This window comes from Taudactylus pleione, unplaced genomic scaffold (genome assembly GCF_031769625.1).
Source record: "Taudactylus pleione unplaced genomic scaffold, aTauple2 ptg000659l, whole genome shotgun sequence".
Lineage (NCBI taxonomy): Eukaryota > Metazoa > Chordata > Amphibia > Anura > Myobatrachidae > Taudactylus > Taudactylus pleione.
Genome location: NW_028285061.1, coordinates 1,773,145 through 1,792,001, shown reverse-complemented (window position 1 = coordinate 1,792,001; position 18,857 = coordinate 1,773,145). Strand labels below are relative to the sequence as shown.

Below are 18,857 nucleotides of genomic sequence, written 5' to 3'. Positions count from 1 at the left end.
ATTATTGGTATGTTAATGCAAAACAAGGTGCAATAAAATGTAACTTCCATATCAAGCTAGATTTATCTATCATTGCAGCCAGCAACATAGTATTCATGTCTACAAAAGCCGTGCTGGTGGATTTCGGACTCAGCATTCAGATGACTGGTGATCTGTATTATCCAAAAGACTTGAGGGGTACTGAGGTAATGACCAGTGAATTACAACACACAGACTACTTGGGTATATTGGCAGTGGCAGAAGTATAATCCTAAAGGGCTAAAAAACATTTTATGTAAATATGGAGGGAACATCAGATACTTCTGGCTGTGCCCCTGTGTTATGATCTTTATTTCCTTCTTCTTCCCCTTTTCTGAGTTTTTAAATGTTCCCTAAAGTGCCGTATACGGCATAAAGAGCCGTTCATGCACATTTCAGTTCAGGCTGAGTTACTCTGTATATGCTCAGTGTCATTGTATTTGCAAGAATAAATAGAGCAGACCTTGCTTTAATATTTGTGACCCTATGCCAATGTTATTTTTCAAACAGTAAGGTATAGACTTCTGTAATAATATATAATGTGTACAATTGTGCTGTACTCATGGCAGCCAATCAAATTCCTCTTGTTTTTTTTTTTATTAGAGCTGTTTAGAAAAGGATAAACTGCTAATCGGTAATCTGGGTTGTAGCACATTTGTACACTTTGCACCATTTTATAAAATAAACTTCTTTGGTTCCTGTTTTAGTAGTAAAATGAATGAGGTGTATTCAGGGCCGTCTAGAGCTCTGATGGGCACGGGTATGGGGACCTGGCTAAATCCGGGAGGCATGGACACGTCCCCTACAAAAACACTTTAGAAACTACTCTGCATGGCACAGCGAGCTAAGCGCATGGAGGCTGCTCCGGGAGAAGGGGGAGCAATCAATGCAACCACCCCCACCTGTAACACTTCTCTACCCACTACCGCTGGCTGTGTCTGTATAGCAGTGCAGCTGCAGCGGCACATTGGGCAACAGCAGTTTCCACTCTCTCACTGTCTGATGTGCCACTGCTTCGCTGCTATACAGGTAGTGGGCAGAGCAGTGGAGGCGATCGCTGACACGGGCCCCTAAAATTGTAGTACCCGCTGGCCCACAATTTTCTGTGCCCTTGGGTGTATTATAAATGTTCATCTCTAATACCCTAAGATTTAGGAGATACACCTTCATGCTGTCCTTGTCTGCGAGTTGCAGGCAGCCGTGAGATTTCAGCAATTGAGCCACTAGATTTAGGACCATATTCAATTTGGAGCGTAATGTCAGAATCGGCGATAATTTATCACAGATTACGTCATTTTCGTCTATTTCAATATTCCCCGTATTCAATTTCAAAGACTTTTTTTGCCGGTGCAAAAAGTCTTTGAAAAAAAACGGGGATAAGTTTTCATCATGTTTTACATGGCGAAAAAAAAGTGCAGAATTGGAGTTTAGGAGTGCACACATAAAAAAAATAGCCTGCACCCCTGGGAATGTCATTTAAGAATAAAAAGTCAAAAAAAGTTTTAAAAAGAATCGGGACAGTCCAAAAAATGTACTTTAATTTTGGGGATTTAAAAAAAAAAAATAACATAAGGAACACACTTCTAAAATAGACAAATTAAATTCAGAGGGGTTCCCAAGTATGCGGCAGGTGTTTTCTTCATTGAGGAAATAGCGGCAGGTGCATTTTTGCAGAATTCTAAAAAATAATTTTATGGACTTAAAAAAAATGCTTACCCCCAATTTCATGTACCCCAAAATTGATAGGAATAGGTATTTTTACAAAAAAAACCCATCTAAGTGCTATTCTTCACCCCTTCTTCTTTGCCGCAAATATGCACCTGCCGCGGCTATTAGAAAACCTGACTTCTTTCAGCAGGTAAAATTGGGGGTACCCATAGTGATCCCCCATGTCTAGACATCTTTAGGGGGGTCCCTGGAAAATTACCCGAAAATGTCATTTTTTTTTGGCGATACGTACCTTCCAGCCGGCTCCCGTTTTCGATGATTTCTAATTGAATACGGGGATAAAACGGGCACGCGCCCAATACTTTATCCCCGGAAAACCTGCGATGTGGAGCAAAATGTCCAGCACAGACTTTTTGCTCCCATATTGAATACCCCCCTTAGAGTGAAAATGTTTTTTAAAATGTAAAACCAGAGTGCTTTTGCCATTTAATATATTGCCGAAGACAAGTACCTACATCACCGAAATCTCACGGCTGCCTACAACTCTCAGGCTGTTACATTTACCCCAAGAGCTTATGGCCCAATGCAACATTTTCAGCTGATACTTCTAAGCATGTATACGACATCACAGGGCAGGATACCATGTGACTAACCATCATATGGAGTAACAGTACAGTATATAGTTGACAAAGATAATAGGAAGCATAGGTTCTCCAAATTAGTCTTGTCCTCCTGCACTAAAAAGAGTTACTCTTGCTGTGCTGACTCCTTCCCTTCCCACTTACTACTTCTGTAGTTAGAACAAAGTAACCAATGTTGGCTTTGTTGGAACTCCCACCGGCATTCAACAAACGTAACCGAGTATTATCTTAATGAGTCGACCCACAGATGCTTTACAGTATGTTTTTTTTTTCTAAATGTCCGATCAAAATCGTAATTTAGATGCAGCATGTGATTCTAATATAGATTTCCTTGGTGACTTATGCAAGCGGAAGAAGTTTACTTTAGATATCAGAGTGGTATTGTGGAGGAAAGGCGCTGTACTGAGTGTAGTATACTAGAATGGGCTGCATTTTACCATTAGTCAAAGGAAACTTGCTCCATCTGTAAATAAGAAGACCTTGAGGATCTTATCACTTCCATTTATTCTAAACCATAAAATCACAGGGCTAACAGCACAAGTCAGAGAGAAATAGGGAGTGAGGTATGCTGAATTGTCTGACTTCTTGGGTCGTAAACCCTAATCCTCTGAGATGTATTTAAAATCATAATGTCAGAAGTGAAACCCACAAAGCATGGCTGATGTCATATAAGCTCTTTTGTGTCACTTTTCATTTTGTTAAATAGTAAACAATGTGTCTAATATTTATGATCGCAGATCTACATGAGTCCAGAAATCGTTCTGTGCAGAGGACACTCTACCAAAGCTGATATATACAGTATGGGGGCCACCATCATCCACATGCAGACAGGGAATCCCCCCTGGGTGAAACGATACCCGCGATCAGCATATCCCTCTTACCTCTATATTGTAAGTTATTTTGCAAACTTTTCCACCCAATTTAGTTACTTAAGTAAGAAAAACAAATTTTCTATGCACAATCTGATGCCAAACAATGGGTTTAATCGTCAATGGTTCCCCCTGACGGATGAAGACCACCAGCTATTGACTGTTAACCTGATCATGGCTATCCCTAGTGCTGGCTGCCATGGCATACTCAGGTGAGTAGGGAAGAGAAGAATGTGTTATAGCTCCTTTTAAATTGAATTGATCAAATCAAGTTTTCCTCTAGAAGGCAGAAAGGGCAACACAATAATTGTTTTATCTGTTGGGTGGCGAAGATTAAAAAATTCATGGAGATTTAATAAAATGTTCTAAAAATCGGCTACTTAGAGAAAGGATTTAAAAGTTGTACATTAGTCAAACAAACGAAACCACTTGCATTAACTTTACCTTTGTTCCTCAGATCCATAAACAAGCTCCCCCGTTAGAAGACATTGCAGAAGACTGCAGTCCTGTCATGAGAGACTTTCTGGTTGCATTATTAGACAAGAACCCAAATCAGCGACCGACGGCTGCAGAGCTGCTGAAACACCAGGCGCTGAACCCCCCCCCTGAGGACCAGCCTCGCTGCCAGAGCCTGGACACCGCTTTGCTCGAGCGGAAGAGGCTACTTAAGAAGGAGCTTGAGCTGCCTGAAAACGTCAACGGTACAAATATTTGCTTTTATTTTAATATCATTTATTAATTAGCAGTAGCCTGCATCACATTTTATAGTAGGGTCATAAGACACAACGCTAAAAGTCCACCCTGGCATTATGTTTGCCTGGTTGCAGACCTAGTGGCAGGAGAAATAGGTGTGTTACCTGTGTATAGTGACAGTACACGTTACATTACCTAGCAGTATATTGTGACCTTAGGATCCCTTAGCTGACACATTTTGTTTGGCTGCATAGAACAGATTAACAAGCGATACTGTCCTGTCTGAGTGCACTGAGTGTGAGTGTCAGAGTGCTGCAGGTGTTATTCATAGAGCACTTATGTGTAGGCCTGAATCTGAGTCGCACGCAGCAGCGTCTATTGATGGTTGCCCGTCTGCGACTTTATGCAAATAGCCTACAAACTCCTTCCCTTCTGTGCCGGCAAATGTGCAAGGACTGAGACGCCCACTTTTAGCGCCTGCACACGCAGTAATGCAGATGCTAAATCTCCGTCTGAGTGTGGCCTCATATGCTTGCAGCTGTACATCTGTGAATGCAGCCACTTGCACTAACGCCTATGACTGTCCCATAACACGCCCACTGGACAGACTATATCTGCCTGCACTATTAGCCACCACCCAGTCACCGCACAGGAACTCCCATCACCTTTCCGACACCTTTCTGATACCGCCTGATCCAATCACAACAGCGCACACACTAGGGGTTAGCAGACATATTTGCACATTCGCAGTTCCAAATAATCACTAAACTATGTGACCGTCAGCATTGTGTGCAGATTGCGTGCGGCTCTGAATCAGCCCATTTGTGTGCACTGTCTGTAAGCGTGTAAGCCCATTGTTCTCAGAGTCATTATACACCAGTGCACAAAGCACCATGTCCCTCTGTCCTATAGGAACATGTAGTACCTGCGGTGTGAGAGGATTAGTGTGTGAAGAAGATAGAAACACTAGTTATGGTGCCCACGTGTACAGAGGCAGCATTTGGGCTCATACCTGTCCAGCAGAAGCTGTTTATTGAATCATTGTCCACTTGTAATTCAACCTTAGAAACCGTTCAGTGATTCAGAGGTGGATGCAGTGTCAATGTTTGCTGTTGTGCATTTGCAAAAAGTCTGAGAAACCCCTCCGGTCTTATTGTTACAACTGATTGTATGCAGAGACCGCTTTTGCAGACACATGTCTATTTACTAAGCCTTGGAGAGAGATAAAGTGGATGGAGATAAAGAACCAACCAATCAGCTCCTAACTATCAAGCATCCTGTAAAGTGACAGTTAGGAGCTGATTGGTTGGTTCTTTATCTCCATCCACTTTATTTCTCTCCAAGGTTTAGTACATAGACTCCTTAGTCAATTGTAAATAGAGCTGGCAGCGGGCGGCCATGGGCGTTCCTGGGAGGAGGCTGTGCGATGGCTTCAATTGAAAAAAGGCCATCTCATGGGCAAGTTATGGGAATGTCACCGGTGTGTCAGTGAAGGCCATGAAAATATTTTAGAAGAAGCTTAGAAGGAGACAGTGCGTCTTCCATAGGGCGTCGTATTTGTCAGGCCATCTCGATGGTGCGCCGATGGTTGTGTGTGTGAGTACAGCGGTGGATTTCCACTGCCCATGGACATTAAGAAATGGGTGTCTCAGGGATTGCAATCTCTGACGCTAGAAATTACAGAAGGGGACTAGTAATTACATATTATCACGGCAGCAAATCTGAAAGAAATAGCTTTCACCTTTGAATCGGGGCCTCTGTCACTGCTGTTCTCAGCGACAGCAGTATTGTATGTGACACGCATGTTACCGCAAGATAACCGCCAGGGTGCGCAGATTACTGCTGTCCGTGTGGTGTGACAGAGATAGAGTTCTCACGTTGTGTATATAAGGAAACACCATCATCTCTGCAGCTGTTTTTTTTTTAATCTCTTCTTCTCCCTCTCCCCCTCCCTCTCCCTCTCTTTCCCCCCCCACCCTAAACCCCTCAGAGGAATTATCCCCATAAATAGCGAAGGCCAAATTTTTTTTTATTGTAGATTGTCTTAGATTAAAAGGGGACATTGTGCTGTGAAATCTGGGGACCTCATTCTCGGCCTGTTTATATGTAGAAAAACACATTAATGAATATATGTAGGTCTATATAATCAATCCATAAGTGCATCCGGAAAGTATTGACAGCGCTTCACTTTTTCCACATATTGTTATGTTACAGCCTTATTCCAAAAATGGAATAAATTCATGTTTTGTCTTCAAAATTCTACACACAATACCCCATAATGACAATGTTTAAAAAGCTTTTTGGAGATTTTTGCAAATTTAATAAAAAAAAAAACTAAGAAATCATATGTACATAAGTATTCACAGCCTTTGCCATGAAGCTCAAAATTTACCTCAAGTGCATCCTGTTTCCACTGATCATCCTTCAGATGTTCCAACAGCTTAATTGGAGTTTACCTGTGGTAAATTCAGTTGTTTGGACATGATTTTGAAAGGCATACACCTGTCTATATAAGGTCCCACACTTGACAGTGCATGTCAGCGCACAAACCAAGCATTAAGTCCAAGGAATTGTCTGTAGGCCTCCGAGACAGGATTGTCTCGAGGCACAAATCTGGGGAAAGGTACAGAAAAATATTTGCTGCATTGAAGGTCCTAATGAGCGCAGTGGCCTCCATCATCCATAAATGGAAGAAGTTCAGAACCACCAGGACACTTCCTAGAGTTGGCTGGCCGTCTAAACTAAGCGATTGGGGGAGAAGGGCCCTAGTCAGGGAGGTGACCAAGAACCTGATGGTCACTCTGTCAGAGCTACAGCATTCCTCTGTGGAGAGAGGAGAACCTTCCGGAAGGACAACCATCTCTACAGCAATCCACCAATCAGGCCTGTATGGTAGAGTGGCCAGACGGAAGCCACTCCTTAGTAAAAAGCACATGGCAGCCCGCCTGGAGTTTGCCAAAATGCACCTGAAGGACTCTCAGACCATGATAAACAAAATTCTCTGGTCTGATGAGACAAATATTGAACTCTTTGGGATCAATGCCAGGTGTCCTGTTTGGAGGAAACCAGGCACCGCTCATCACCAGGCCAATACCATCCCTACAGTGAAGCATGGTGATGGCAGTATCATGCTGTGGGGATGTGTTTCAGCGGCAGGAACTGGGAGACTAGTCAGGATACAGGGAAAGATGAATGCAGCAATGTACAGAGACATCCTGGATGAAAACCTGCTCCAGAGCGCAGGCCCCCATACATCAGATTGATTGCAGCAATCGTGCAATTTGCAATCGATTGTGTATAAAAATCTTTCCCTTTTTCAATTGATTGCAGATGCCACAATCGATTGAAAAAGGGAAAGATTTTTATACACAATCGATTGCAAATTGCACAATTGCTGCAATTAATCTCTGATGTACGGGGGCCTTGACTGGGGCAATGGTTCATCTTTCAGCAGGACAACGACCCTAAGCACACAGCCAAGATATCAAAGGAGTGGCTTCAGGACAACTCTGTGAATGTCCTTGAGTGGCCCAGCCAGAGCCCAGACTTGAATCCGATTGAACATCTCTGGAGAGATCTGAAAATGGCTGTGCACCGATGCTTCCCATCCAACCTGATGGAGCTTGAGAGGTGCTGCAAGGAGGAATGGGCAAAACTGCCCAAAGATAGGTGTGCCAAGCTTGTGGCATCATATTCAAATATACTTGAGGCTGTAACTGCTGCCAAAGGTGCATCAATAAAGTATTGAGCAAAGGCTGTGAATATTTATGTACATGTGATTTCTTAATTTTGTTTTTTAAATTAGCAAAAATCTAAAACTTTGTACACGTTGTCATTATGGGGTATTGTGTGTAGAATTTTAAGGACAAAAATGAATTTATTCCATTTTGGAATAAGGCTGTAACATAACATAACCAAATGTGGAAAAAGTGAAGCGCTGTGAATACTTTCCAGATGCACTGTATGGCTCATATTACTAAGTAGATTTGTATTGCTAGTTTTAGTAAATCTGTGTTAGAGAAACTTGTACTCCAAGTGGAATTTGTGCAGCTCAGAAAGGGGACTTCCATACCCAGCTTCCTCTATCTATTCCTATCATATCTGCTGCTTGTTCTGATGACCTTCAATGACACTGGAATAGTTTAGCAATGCCTTTCTGGGGAAACATTGTGATAAATAAAGAGCAATTGTATCAGATTTTCATAGCAATTTACATGTCTTCTGGCTGCAAGGACCTACAGTATGCCAATGGAGAGTCCTCACAGAGTGCATTAGAATTAGGGGGAAGCCTTGCATATGTACTGTAGCGCCTTTGAAACTAGACGCACTTTGCAGATACCTTCTACATCGTGTTATGCTTTTTGCATATATTACTAATTGTAAATCTCATCCAATGCCTCTTAAATATACAACACACAGATACACATATACACAGCTGATGCATGTGCACATACATACTCTGCCCCTTGCCCATCTCCTATCCCCTGCCCCTCTCTCTACCACCCACTTCCTACCTACCACCCCCTCAACTCCCACTGCCTCTCATTAACAACACCCTTCCCCTCTCTACACCCCGCCCCTCTATCTCCTCCTAGTCCTCCCTATCTTACTGTGGAAGGTGAGGATTGTTTTTATATTTCATATTGCAGCTTTTTCTATATATCGTTAAAATCATTTCACTATTCTACTTATTACATAAAATGTGAGTTAATGAGCATAGCAATTTTTGCAAAGCTTTTTTTCTCTATCTTTCAGTATTTTGATGTTTAATGTTACATTTACAGTCGTCCATTAATATATCGAGACATTTCAGCTGTATTCATTTAATTGAAGAAGAAAAGACCTTTTGTGTTTATGGTGCCTGTTCTCCATAAAGAAAAAGCCATGTAATGTTTTATTAGAGCATGCATAGGAATGTGATTTAGAAATGTGTGATTGCGCTACATGGTAATATGGGGATGTGGTCAGAATGCCGGCACCGGCATCCATACACCTGTCAGAATCCTGGCGCCTGCATCCTGTCCGCCGGAATCCTGAAGGTAAGGGGTTAGGGGGAGGGTTAGCGCTAGGTTTAGACACTAGGGGGCGGGTTAGGCACTAAGGGGGGAGGATTAGGTTTTGGTTGCAGGGAGGTTAGGTTTAGGCACTAGAAGGGGAGGTTACGTTCAGACACCGGGGAGGGTTATGGTAGGGAGAAGGGGAGGGTTAGGATCTTAACCCTGTTGGGATGCTGACGTCAGGATTCTGACTGCCGGCATCCCATACCCATCCCGGTAATATGAAGGTATATGATTGCATTACATGGTAATATGAAGATGTATGATTGCGTTACATGGTAATATGAAGATGTATGATTGCGTTACATGGTAATATGAAGATGTATGATTGCGTTACATGGTAATATGAAGGTGTATGTTTGCGTTACATGGTAATATGAAGATGTATGATTGCATTACCTGGTAATATGAAGATGTATGATTGCGATACATGGTAATATGAAGATGTATGATTGCGTTACATGGTAATATGAAGGTGTATGATTGTGTTACATGGTAATATGAAGATGTATGATTACGTCACATGGTAATATGAAGGTGTATGATTGTGTTACATGGTAATATGAAGGTGTATGATTGCGATACATGGTAATATGAAGATGTATGATTGCGTTACATGGTAATTAGGGATGTGCAGGCTCGGATAGGTTCGAGTTTGCACGTTGAGTTCAGATTTTTCCCTCCAAAAAAACGGAACTCAGAAAGAGGCAAAACGTCATCTTGCATGGACGAACATCATCATTCCTGGACTTTTGACCAGGAATGATGATGTTCGTCCATGCAAGATGACGTTTTGCCTCTTTCTGAGTTCCGTTTTTTTGGAGGGAAAAATCCGAACTCAACGTGCAAACTCGAACCTATCCGAGCCTGCACATCCCTAATGGTAATATGAAGATGTATTATTGCATTACATGGTAATATGAAGATGTATGATTGCGTTACATGGTAATATGAAGGGGATGCGGTCAGTATTCCGGCATGCGGGATGCCGGCGCTTGGAATACCGGTGCCGGAATCCCAACACCTGTCAGAATCCCGGCACCGGTATCCTGACCGATGGCATCCCGAAGGTAGTAGCGGGGTTAGGGGGAAGGGTTAGGTACTAAGGGGGGAGGGTTAGGGTTGATTTAGGCACTAGGGGAGGAGGTTAGGTTTAGGCATCTGGGAAGGAGGCATAGAGAGTGGGGGAGGGTTAGGATGTCGGTATCCTAACCCTGTCGGGATGCCGGCGTTGGGATTTTAACCGCCGGAAATCCGAGCACCAGCATCCCTTACCCAACCCATATGAAGATGTATGTTTGTGTTACAAGGTAATATGAAGATGTATGATTGCGTTACATGGTAATATGGCACTTAGTTGGACACACTTTGACACTTCTCTTTTCCTCTCCAGATTCTTCATTATACACAAGTGATGAGTCTGAAGTACTGAGGAGACAGCGGTCACTTTCTGTTGACCTGGGCGCACTTGCTGGCTACTTTAACCTTATGCGTGGACCTCCGACTGTGGAGTATGAGTGTCCATAAAGGCACACTCACCAGAAGAGGCAGAAAAATGGACTTATCTGTGATGTGGAAAAAGCTACTTTCAATGAATGTCCACATGTGAAATTGGGAGCTGGGGCACGAATATCTATGAAAGGATGATGACCAAATATGTCACATTTGGAGCTTATGTAATAAACGATGCAAAAGAAAAACAGCATACTTAAAATGCACCCACTGACTTGTAACCATTTTCTTTTACATATAAGGTTATTTAAAGGGTTAGATGAAACAGAAAAATGGAAATAAATAAATAGTCATTAGTCTACCCTGTAGGTATATTTATATTGATGGAAAATATATAATACAACTATTAGGAGTTGGAAATAGTGAGTGCGGTAGTAGGATAAAAAGAGAGGGTGGCTGCTGGTAAGACCAATACTCTGTCCGATCTTGTAGGTAAATCGCTCTCTTTAGGCTATTTGGCATTGTTTGCTATCTGTAAATGAATAAATAAACAAATTGCTCTTATTAAAATAACGAGGCCTAAATTTAAGTCTGGAACTTACATATTGGCCCTAGCTTGCAGCAGAATGCCACTTAAAACTGATATAGTAGGTGACCGCTAGTCTACCCCATACTTATTATTGGACAGTTGCACAAATTATCATTAGCATTGCTTTTTGCATTCGATTCTTTATGTATGTGTAAAACCACAATATTCTAAAAGAAAAACACATTTTTAAAGAAATATTCCTAAGGTTCCTATGGAAGTTAAGTTCATTGTTATATGTGAACTGTAATGTTTTTACATGACATTTAGTACATCCTGATGGATGAGTGGGAGAGACCCTGAATCACCCTTTGGTACCGTGAGCTGTGTTGATCGCCCCTCTGGCACATACAGGGTTAATATTGCTTGTTAGATGTTTATTTTTGAAGATTTCTGTAATGAAGCTGTTTAGTGCTTTCTATACAGTATGGATAGAAGAAGTCATACTATGTATGTTTAAATAAGGACATTTATTGTTTGTATTAAAGGCTTGTTGCCATTAAGCATTCGTTCTAGAGTGTACAGGAAATCTGTAAAGCTAATCTATGTATCAGATTCTGAAAAATAATAAATACTAATTGAAACCAGAATTGTATGAGAATAATTTTTTTTATGGGGATCATGTAAATAGAAACACTGGTCTGAATTCTGTTAGGCACTCCCCAGGGTCTGACACCCTTCCTGTGACTGCTGCTGTAAGAACTGAAGCTTCTATGTAATGATGTGAAGTTTACGGGACTATTATAAGACACTGCTAGGATTCTAAACATCACATTTGTGCCTTTTATTTATTAAAAAATATTCTATCTTCACTAAATTACATTTAGTCCGTTTGTGAAAAAGGAACAGAATGTAGCAAATGTATACATTTGTCTTGTCTTCGCCAAAATATTAAGTCACCCATAGTTTTATTATTTTCACCATACTTAACTTAAACTTAACATCTAAAATAACGACACTGACAACTGAATAGATTTGCAATAAAGAGGTCGCAGCCAAATTTATTTAATTGGATTGTAATTGATCTGTAATAGCATCGAGCATGGTGGCGAAAAAGCAGTGCTAACTCGGCTACAGCCCATAAGCGGAATGTATTACTAAGATGGGGGTGGAAATTCCACCCCCAAGTGCGAGCTATCTCGAGTAGTACCATCTCCCCTTAATCTAGCAAAGTGCTGATCCCTCCATAAGATGGAGACCTGGTCCTCCCCTAAGGCAGCGACCGACTCACCTCCTCAAAGGGGGGATGCTAGCCAAGTTCAGCTGCACTAAATTGAGCCGCCGAGGAGCACTGCTTTCCGCCAAATACGGGGTCCACTGACGACGTACCGCCACCAGCTAACTAGGACCGCTAAATGCTTCCAATACCAGACAAAAGAACTGGTACAAACCAGATCAAACCTTTCCCAACCAAATGCACTCCATTTGATCTATAGAAGTCAACCTCTTCATAGCGGAGACGGGGGTGTTTGATAGCACGCCCCGAGACTCTCCACGGAACAAGACACCGCAGCATTCAGTTGTCTCCTCACTCTCTCACAAGCTGAAGCTCCTTGCTCTCCTCTCCAAAATCTATGAGGAATGACTTCAGACCAAACCAACTGAACCTGTGACCAATGCTGAGCAATTATTTGCAAGTCTCTCTTATAGCAATGATGAACTCTACACGTGCCCAAATCATTGCCTCCCAGATGGATGACCAAGCAGTCTGGGGCACCCCATTTTTTCTCTGAATCCCAGAGAAGAGTCAAAAAGCCATTCCATCTGACACCGCGCACCCCAATCCAGCGGACATTACAGGGGGTCTGCCAGCCCAATACACATATGAATGACCCACAATCCACACCCTATCAAGTACCCTACCACGACCTGTAAGGAAAAAGTTTTTAAAGGAACAGTATTGCTCATACACCATAGCATTTTCACCACCAACCAGGGAGGGAAAACTGAGTTGTTTGAGTGACCCAGATGGAGGTGAACAACACCAAAACCTCATTGAGGGCAAAAGGTGAAAAGAGCTCCAATCCCCCCTAGCGGCGGGTAGCTTAAGGCACTGGGTTTCCCAAAAAACAAACTCGCATTGAAGCGCTATCTAATTAGGCAGCTTGTCACCTCTAGCATAACCTTTATAAGCGGAAGACTTCCACCGACCCAATCGCTTGATTGCCTCGCTGGAAGAACCCGCTGCTGCCGCACCAAATCTGAATGAGTGTGCACCATAATGCCCACCGGCAAATCAAGGGCTATCAAATAACGCTTAAAATTCGCTGTGAACTGAAAAACGTGAGAGCGGTGAAAGGTCCCCATGCACTAGCCATTGCAACCCCCTTTCGCGGACGCCGCTGGTTGTAATGCTTAGCTATGGCCACGGGGCATATGCTCGGGTCCGGATGCACAGTAATTGACTACCAATGTCCCCCACCTAATTGGTCGGTCTTTGATCTCAGAATTTTCAGCAAAATCGAGTCCGATATCATAATCGCATTCTCCAACAAAGTTCCTGTGCGCACTGACTTCTTACTAGCAGTTGCCAGTTCACCTACACGCAGCGTCCCGAAAAATGCCAAAACAAATGCCAAACTGACAACATCGCCTCATAATCTCTAAAGGCCGCGCCTGCCGCTGCCAGGCCGCTACTCCTTAACAAACTGGTACCTACTGGCCTACGAGAATCATCTGAATGCGCCTGTTCTTATGCCCAACCCTTCAGAGCTTTGGAAAGAATAAATTACTAGTTGGGTCTACCAAGACACGCAATTGTGAAAAATATGAAGTGCCTGCCAAAGCACCAGACATTGCTGCTTTTGACTGTCCTTGTTCATGCCAAAAACCAAATGAACTGCAACATGTTACCTGCAACACTCTTACCCTGATCTATTTTGTTAATGAAAGCCAGCAAAGAGTTCCACGCTTCCGTATAGGACCTTAGGGTACCCGTCGCCAACGCTTTCAGAGCGAGTCTGCCGATGCCGACCTGATGCTCTGCCAGACATGAGCATGGCAGGGTAAACCATGAACGCTAGCTGTGGGCGCCAATGCTCTAAACCTTGACCATTGGACACGAGATAAAGCATCCGCTAACTCGTTTTCAACTTCCGGAACGCGTTAATGGCCTGAACCACCCCCAGGTTGTTGCACCAGAAAATTATGCTACGATTACTAAGCTGCGCCATCTAGAACTCTATGGCCACTACAATTGGGAACCAATAGAGGAGGAGCATATTGCTTGTAAAACCGGCAGCTCGCCAATCATGTGGCCAAGCTTCCGCACAATACTGACCCTCAAAAAAGGCCCCAAAATCCAAAGCCCACTGGCTTGGGCAACCAAAAACCGAACCCCGTTAAAATCCTGCAAAAAGTGCCCCATAAGCGCATGTCGACCTTAAGTTCACTATTCAAACTAGTTCACTATTTTTATTATTTTTTTTTTATTTTTTTTAATCTTTTTATTTTTACTTTTAATTTTTTTTTTTTTTTTTTTGTTTACGCCTGCTGTGGCCCTCTCTACCAATAAGAATTCATCTAAATAATGGACTATACTTGACTGCCCTGAACCTGGCTGAATGCACCACTGTAGGAAAGAGCTGAAACACTCGAAAAAAGGAGCAGGAAATGGAGAATACCATTGGCAAACACTTATCCACGCAATATGATGCATCAATTTTGAAACCCAAGTATCTGAAAGAATCAGCCTGAAAAACGGACTCTGTCACTCTTCGCCAATGGGGCTCCCTAACCGAATTCGTGCACCCACCGTAGAGGCATCCTCCAAAGATCGATAAATGACGCTGCACTCGCCTGGATCTAGAGCGTCGTGAACGGACTCTCCCTCTGGATAGAACAGGTGTTGGATCAACCGGAATTTACCGGCCTCCTTTTTTAGGAACAACGCCCAAAGGGGAAAACGCCAATAGACTAAGGGAGGAGATGGGAAACAGGCCTGCATCCACTTTTGCTGCTATTTTTTCCCCACAACTACTGGGTAATCCCTAGCTGACTTAAAGTTCCTTTGGCTTTCACCGCTATTTTACTAAAAATTGGACGAACAACGGGCAAACGAAACCCTTTTTCTTTTTTTTTTTTTTTTTTATCTCTTAACAAACCTATCTAACCCCCGCAAAAACGCAGTATTAAAGCAATGAACTGCATCGCCTGATGCATCCGGAACCGAGCTGCCTGCATAACTGCGGAATCTATTTGTGCTCTTACGCTTCCCTTTTTTCTTCTAAAAAAAAAAAAAATAACACGTGAGCCCGTGCGGTTTTTCGCTTGAGCCAGATGAATCGTATGAGACTTCAGAGTGTGATGACGTGGCAGTGTTATGTGGTGAAGTGATCTCACCTGCTCCAGACGTCGATGGAGTAGCGGCCCCGACCGTGGAAACTGATTCCTGTCCCGCGCTGTGAGATGTGCCCACCACGACTTGAATCGATAAAGCCGGAACGTCCTCCGTGACATTGGCAGCAGGAGCCAAAGACGCTGGTGACACGATGCTCTGCGAACTGGGGACATCAACATTAGTAATGTACAAAGTTGAAGCTGAAAAAGCAACAGGGATGGGAGTTCCGGCTCGGGCAGACAGAGGGGGATGTGGATGAATTTGGGTGGGGTGCGGAGGGGTGGGAGACCTGACAGGTGGCGGGACCAGAGGCAAGGGGGTTATAGGGTGGGATTCGGCTGCCAAAATGTCCCTGGGCACCTGCTAGATAAATTACGGGTAAGGGTTATGTACGGTCGAAGTGGAAAGAAACTGCTGATCACACGAAGGGTGTAGCACCTGCGGTACATAATGGCCCAGAGCATGGGGCAATTGAGGGTTAATAAATTGCTGGGAAAAGACAGGAAGGGCAGGCAGAAGTGTCCGCTGGCTAAAACCCTGACCAAAATATGCAGCGGGCGGCGCAATACCTATTGAAATTCATGGTGGGCCAAACCGCTGATGGGAACGCTGGTAACAGGTGGTAAAGGGGCTAAACCTGGGTATGAGAACTGCTGAATTAACGGGGTATTGCGGTTTGAATCACCATGATGGCTGTCCACGGCAATGTGGCTCATTGGTGAATAGTTCAACCCAGCTGTGCTGGCAAGTAGCTGACCCCTGGAAAGGGGGTGCCCATTGTCAGGTGTCAGCAGCAAAAACCCTCCCCGCTCCTGGAGCAATGGAGGGTGACATGAGTGCTATGGGGGCTCAGGCCATCTAAAATGGCGCCCGCTACTTGTGGGGGCGGGGCTTAGCGCAGTGTCTGAGGACACCGCGCTGCCCGGCCTCATGGAAGCGGCTGGTGAGCGGGGGGGGGGGCCCAATGCAGCACCCGCTCGCCCCAGCCATGCCTGCAGGCTGGATGGGGAAGGAGCGGTGCACTAACCCACGCTCCGGGCGCGGTGGGTGTCACCGGCCCGGAGGCAATGTGCGGGTGCAGTGCACGCGCCCCGCGGTGACATAGTGGCTATGGGGGCTCAGGGCACCTAAAATGGCGCCCGCTACTTGTGGGGGCGGGGCTTAGTGCAGTGTCTGAGGACACCGTGCTGCCCAGCCTCATGAAAGCGGCTGGTGAGCGGGGGAGGGGGCGATGCAGCACCCGCTCGCACCAGCCATGCCTGCAGGCTGGATGGGGGAGGAGCGGGTGCACTAGCCAACGCTCCGGGCGCGGCGGGTGTCGCCGGCCCGGAGGTCACGCGCGCGGGTGCAGTGCACGCGCCCCGCGGTGACATTTGTGTCTATGGGGGCTGAGGCACCTAAAATGGTGCCCACTACTTGTGGGGGCGGGGCTTAGCGCAGTGTCTGAGGACACCGCACTGCCCGGCCTCATTGAAGTGGTTGGTGAGCGGGGGGGGTCCCGATGCAGCACCCGCTTGCACCAGCCATGCCTGCCGGCTGGATGGGGGGGAGCGGGTGCACTAACGAACGCTCCGGGCGCGGCGGGTGCCGCCGGGCCGGAGGACACGCGCGGGTGCAGTGCACGCGCCCCGCGCGTGTGAGGAGAGATGGCCGCCAAAGCTAGAGGCCAGGCCGCCTACAGCAATCGACGAGGAGGGGGGCATCTCAGTGGAGATGGGGCATGGCAGCAGAATGAATGTGCCCAGTGGGGAGAAGCAGAATGGAGGGGGGGTTGAATAAAATGGGGCTGCACACAAAAAAGGACAGTGGGAAGAGAGGAGGGGGGACTGTAAAAGAGCAGGGGGGGGAATGTAAATAGAGAAAAGAGGGGAGGGGGAAAATTAATAAAGATATGAGGATGGGATGAAAAGACAGAGTAAAAGGGATATACTGCTGAATAAGCAAGGAAATATGATAGGAAGACAAAATATATGGCTTCAGTGACACTGAGGTACTTATCCAGACGATCACAACTGGAAAAGAGGAAGCTGACTCCTCCCAGTGCACTGATAACTCTAAACAGAGCCCGCCTAAACAGGTCCCTGATAGGCTGTCAAACTCTGATTGACTCAATACAAATACCAATAACATGACTGCGACCAAAAACCCAGTTCTAACCAGTACTGCTACAATAAAAAACAGGGTGCTTATCTCCTCTCATGGTTATGCTAGCATTCGCGTGCTTATCTAAACTAGCTAGGTGTATGAATGTTTTTTTTCCAGTGAGGGTACATTACACACACCTATCATCCTGCTTTACTACATTATTCTTCTGGGCTCCCCTTCTCTTTCCACTGCCTAATCTTTAGCTTTACGCTACTCTCCTCCTCATATCCTGATGCTGCCCCTGTCACACACAGCCCTGTGCTCACCAACATAGACAGACAAGTGGGCAGGTCTCTGCACTCCCTAAGATCACTCCACTCCTAAAATACTGTAATAATGATTGTTAGGGCAGCCACACCACCATTAGGGCGCCCCAAAAAATGGACTTTGGATACATTTCTTTCTCTTTGTTTCTGCTGGCTCGGAGCAAAGGATTTATCTGTAAAATATATGTTTTGGGTGGTTATTCCCTATAAGGCAGCTATTAGTAGGTGTAAGCTCTGTTATGGTCACTGTTTTGTTTACCTACATTTTAACATGTCAGTAGAAGATGCATTTACAATGTGGAACAAAGAATTATACATCTACAGTAGGACATTGTCCTACATTTTGTTTACCAGAATAACTCTCAACCTGTACACGATCCAGGAAATAAGAGACATCCTACTACACTGTGCTGCTCACAGTGTGACCAATTATACACTCATGTTAGTTGGGGGTGTGGTTTGTTTTATACTATTGTACAGGTTGAGTCTCCCATATCCAAAATGCTTGGGACCAGGGGTATTTTGGATATCGGAATATTCCGTATTTTGGAATAATTGCATATTATAATGAAATGTCTTGGAAATGGGACCCAAATATACACACAGAATGCATTTATGTGTTATATACACCTTATACACACAGCCTGCAGGGGTCATTTTAGACAGTATTTTTTATAATTTTGTGCATCAAAAAAAGTTTGTATACATACATGAAATTCATTTATGTTTCATATACACCTTATACACACAGCCTGAAGGTTATTTTATACAATCTTTTTAATAATTTGTGCCTTAGACAAAGTTTATGTACATTAAACCATCAAAAGTCAAAGGTTTCATTATCTCAGTCATGCTGAAAATATTCCGTATTTCGGAATATTTGGATATGGGAGACTCAACCTGTACTAAACAATTAGAATGATAGAATTGAGTTTGCGTAGTGTGATGCGTTTTCTTTCAATCAATTTGCTTACCAATGTGCTTGACAGTTTTTTATTCTCCAATCCTCAAACAAGGCAATTGAATTCAATTAAACAGTTTATAGCAACAATTTTATATAATACAATACATTAATACATTGCAGAAAAAACAATATAATGGACACTTTTCTGAGAATGATAGT

The 18,857-nt window shown here is 44.1% G+C and overlaps 1 protein-coding gene across 1 annotated transcript in view; it reads left to right on the top strand.

Moving 5' to 3' along the window:
• Positions 1-11,566, top strand: part of MAP3K8 (mitogen-activated protein kinase kinase kinase 8) — a 49,409-nt gene extending 37,843 nt beyond the window's left edge. Inside the window, exons 5-8 of the mRNA XM_088455531.1 lie at positions 79-185; positions 3,065-3,217; positions 3,654-3,897; positions 10,340-11,566. Of these exons, the coding sequence (XP_088311657.1) occupies positions 79-185; positions 3,065-3,217; positions 3,654-3,897; positions 10,340-10,473 (638 nt within the window). The 3' untranslated portion in view covers positions 10,474-11,566. The remainder of the gene's footprint in view (positions 1-78; positions 186-3,064; positions 3,218-3,653; positions 3,898-10,339) is intronic.
• The last annotated feature ends 7,291 nt before the right edge of the window (positions 11,567-18,857 follow it).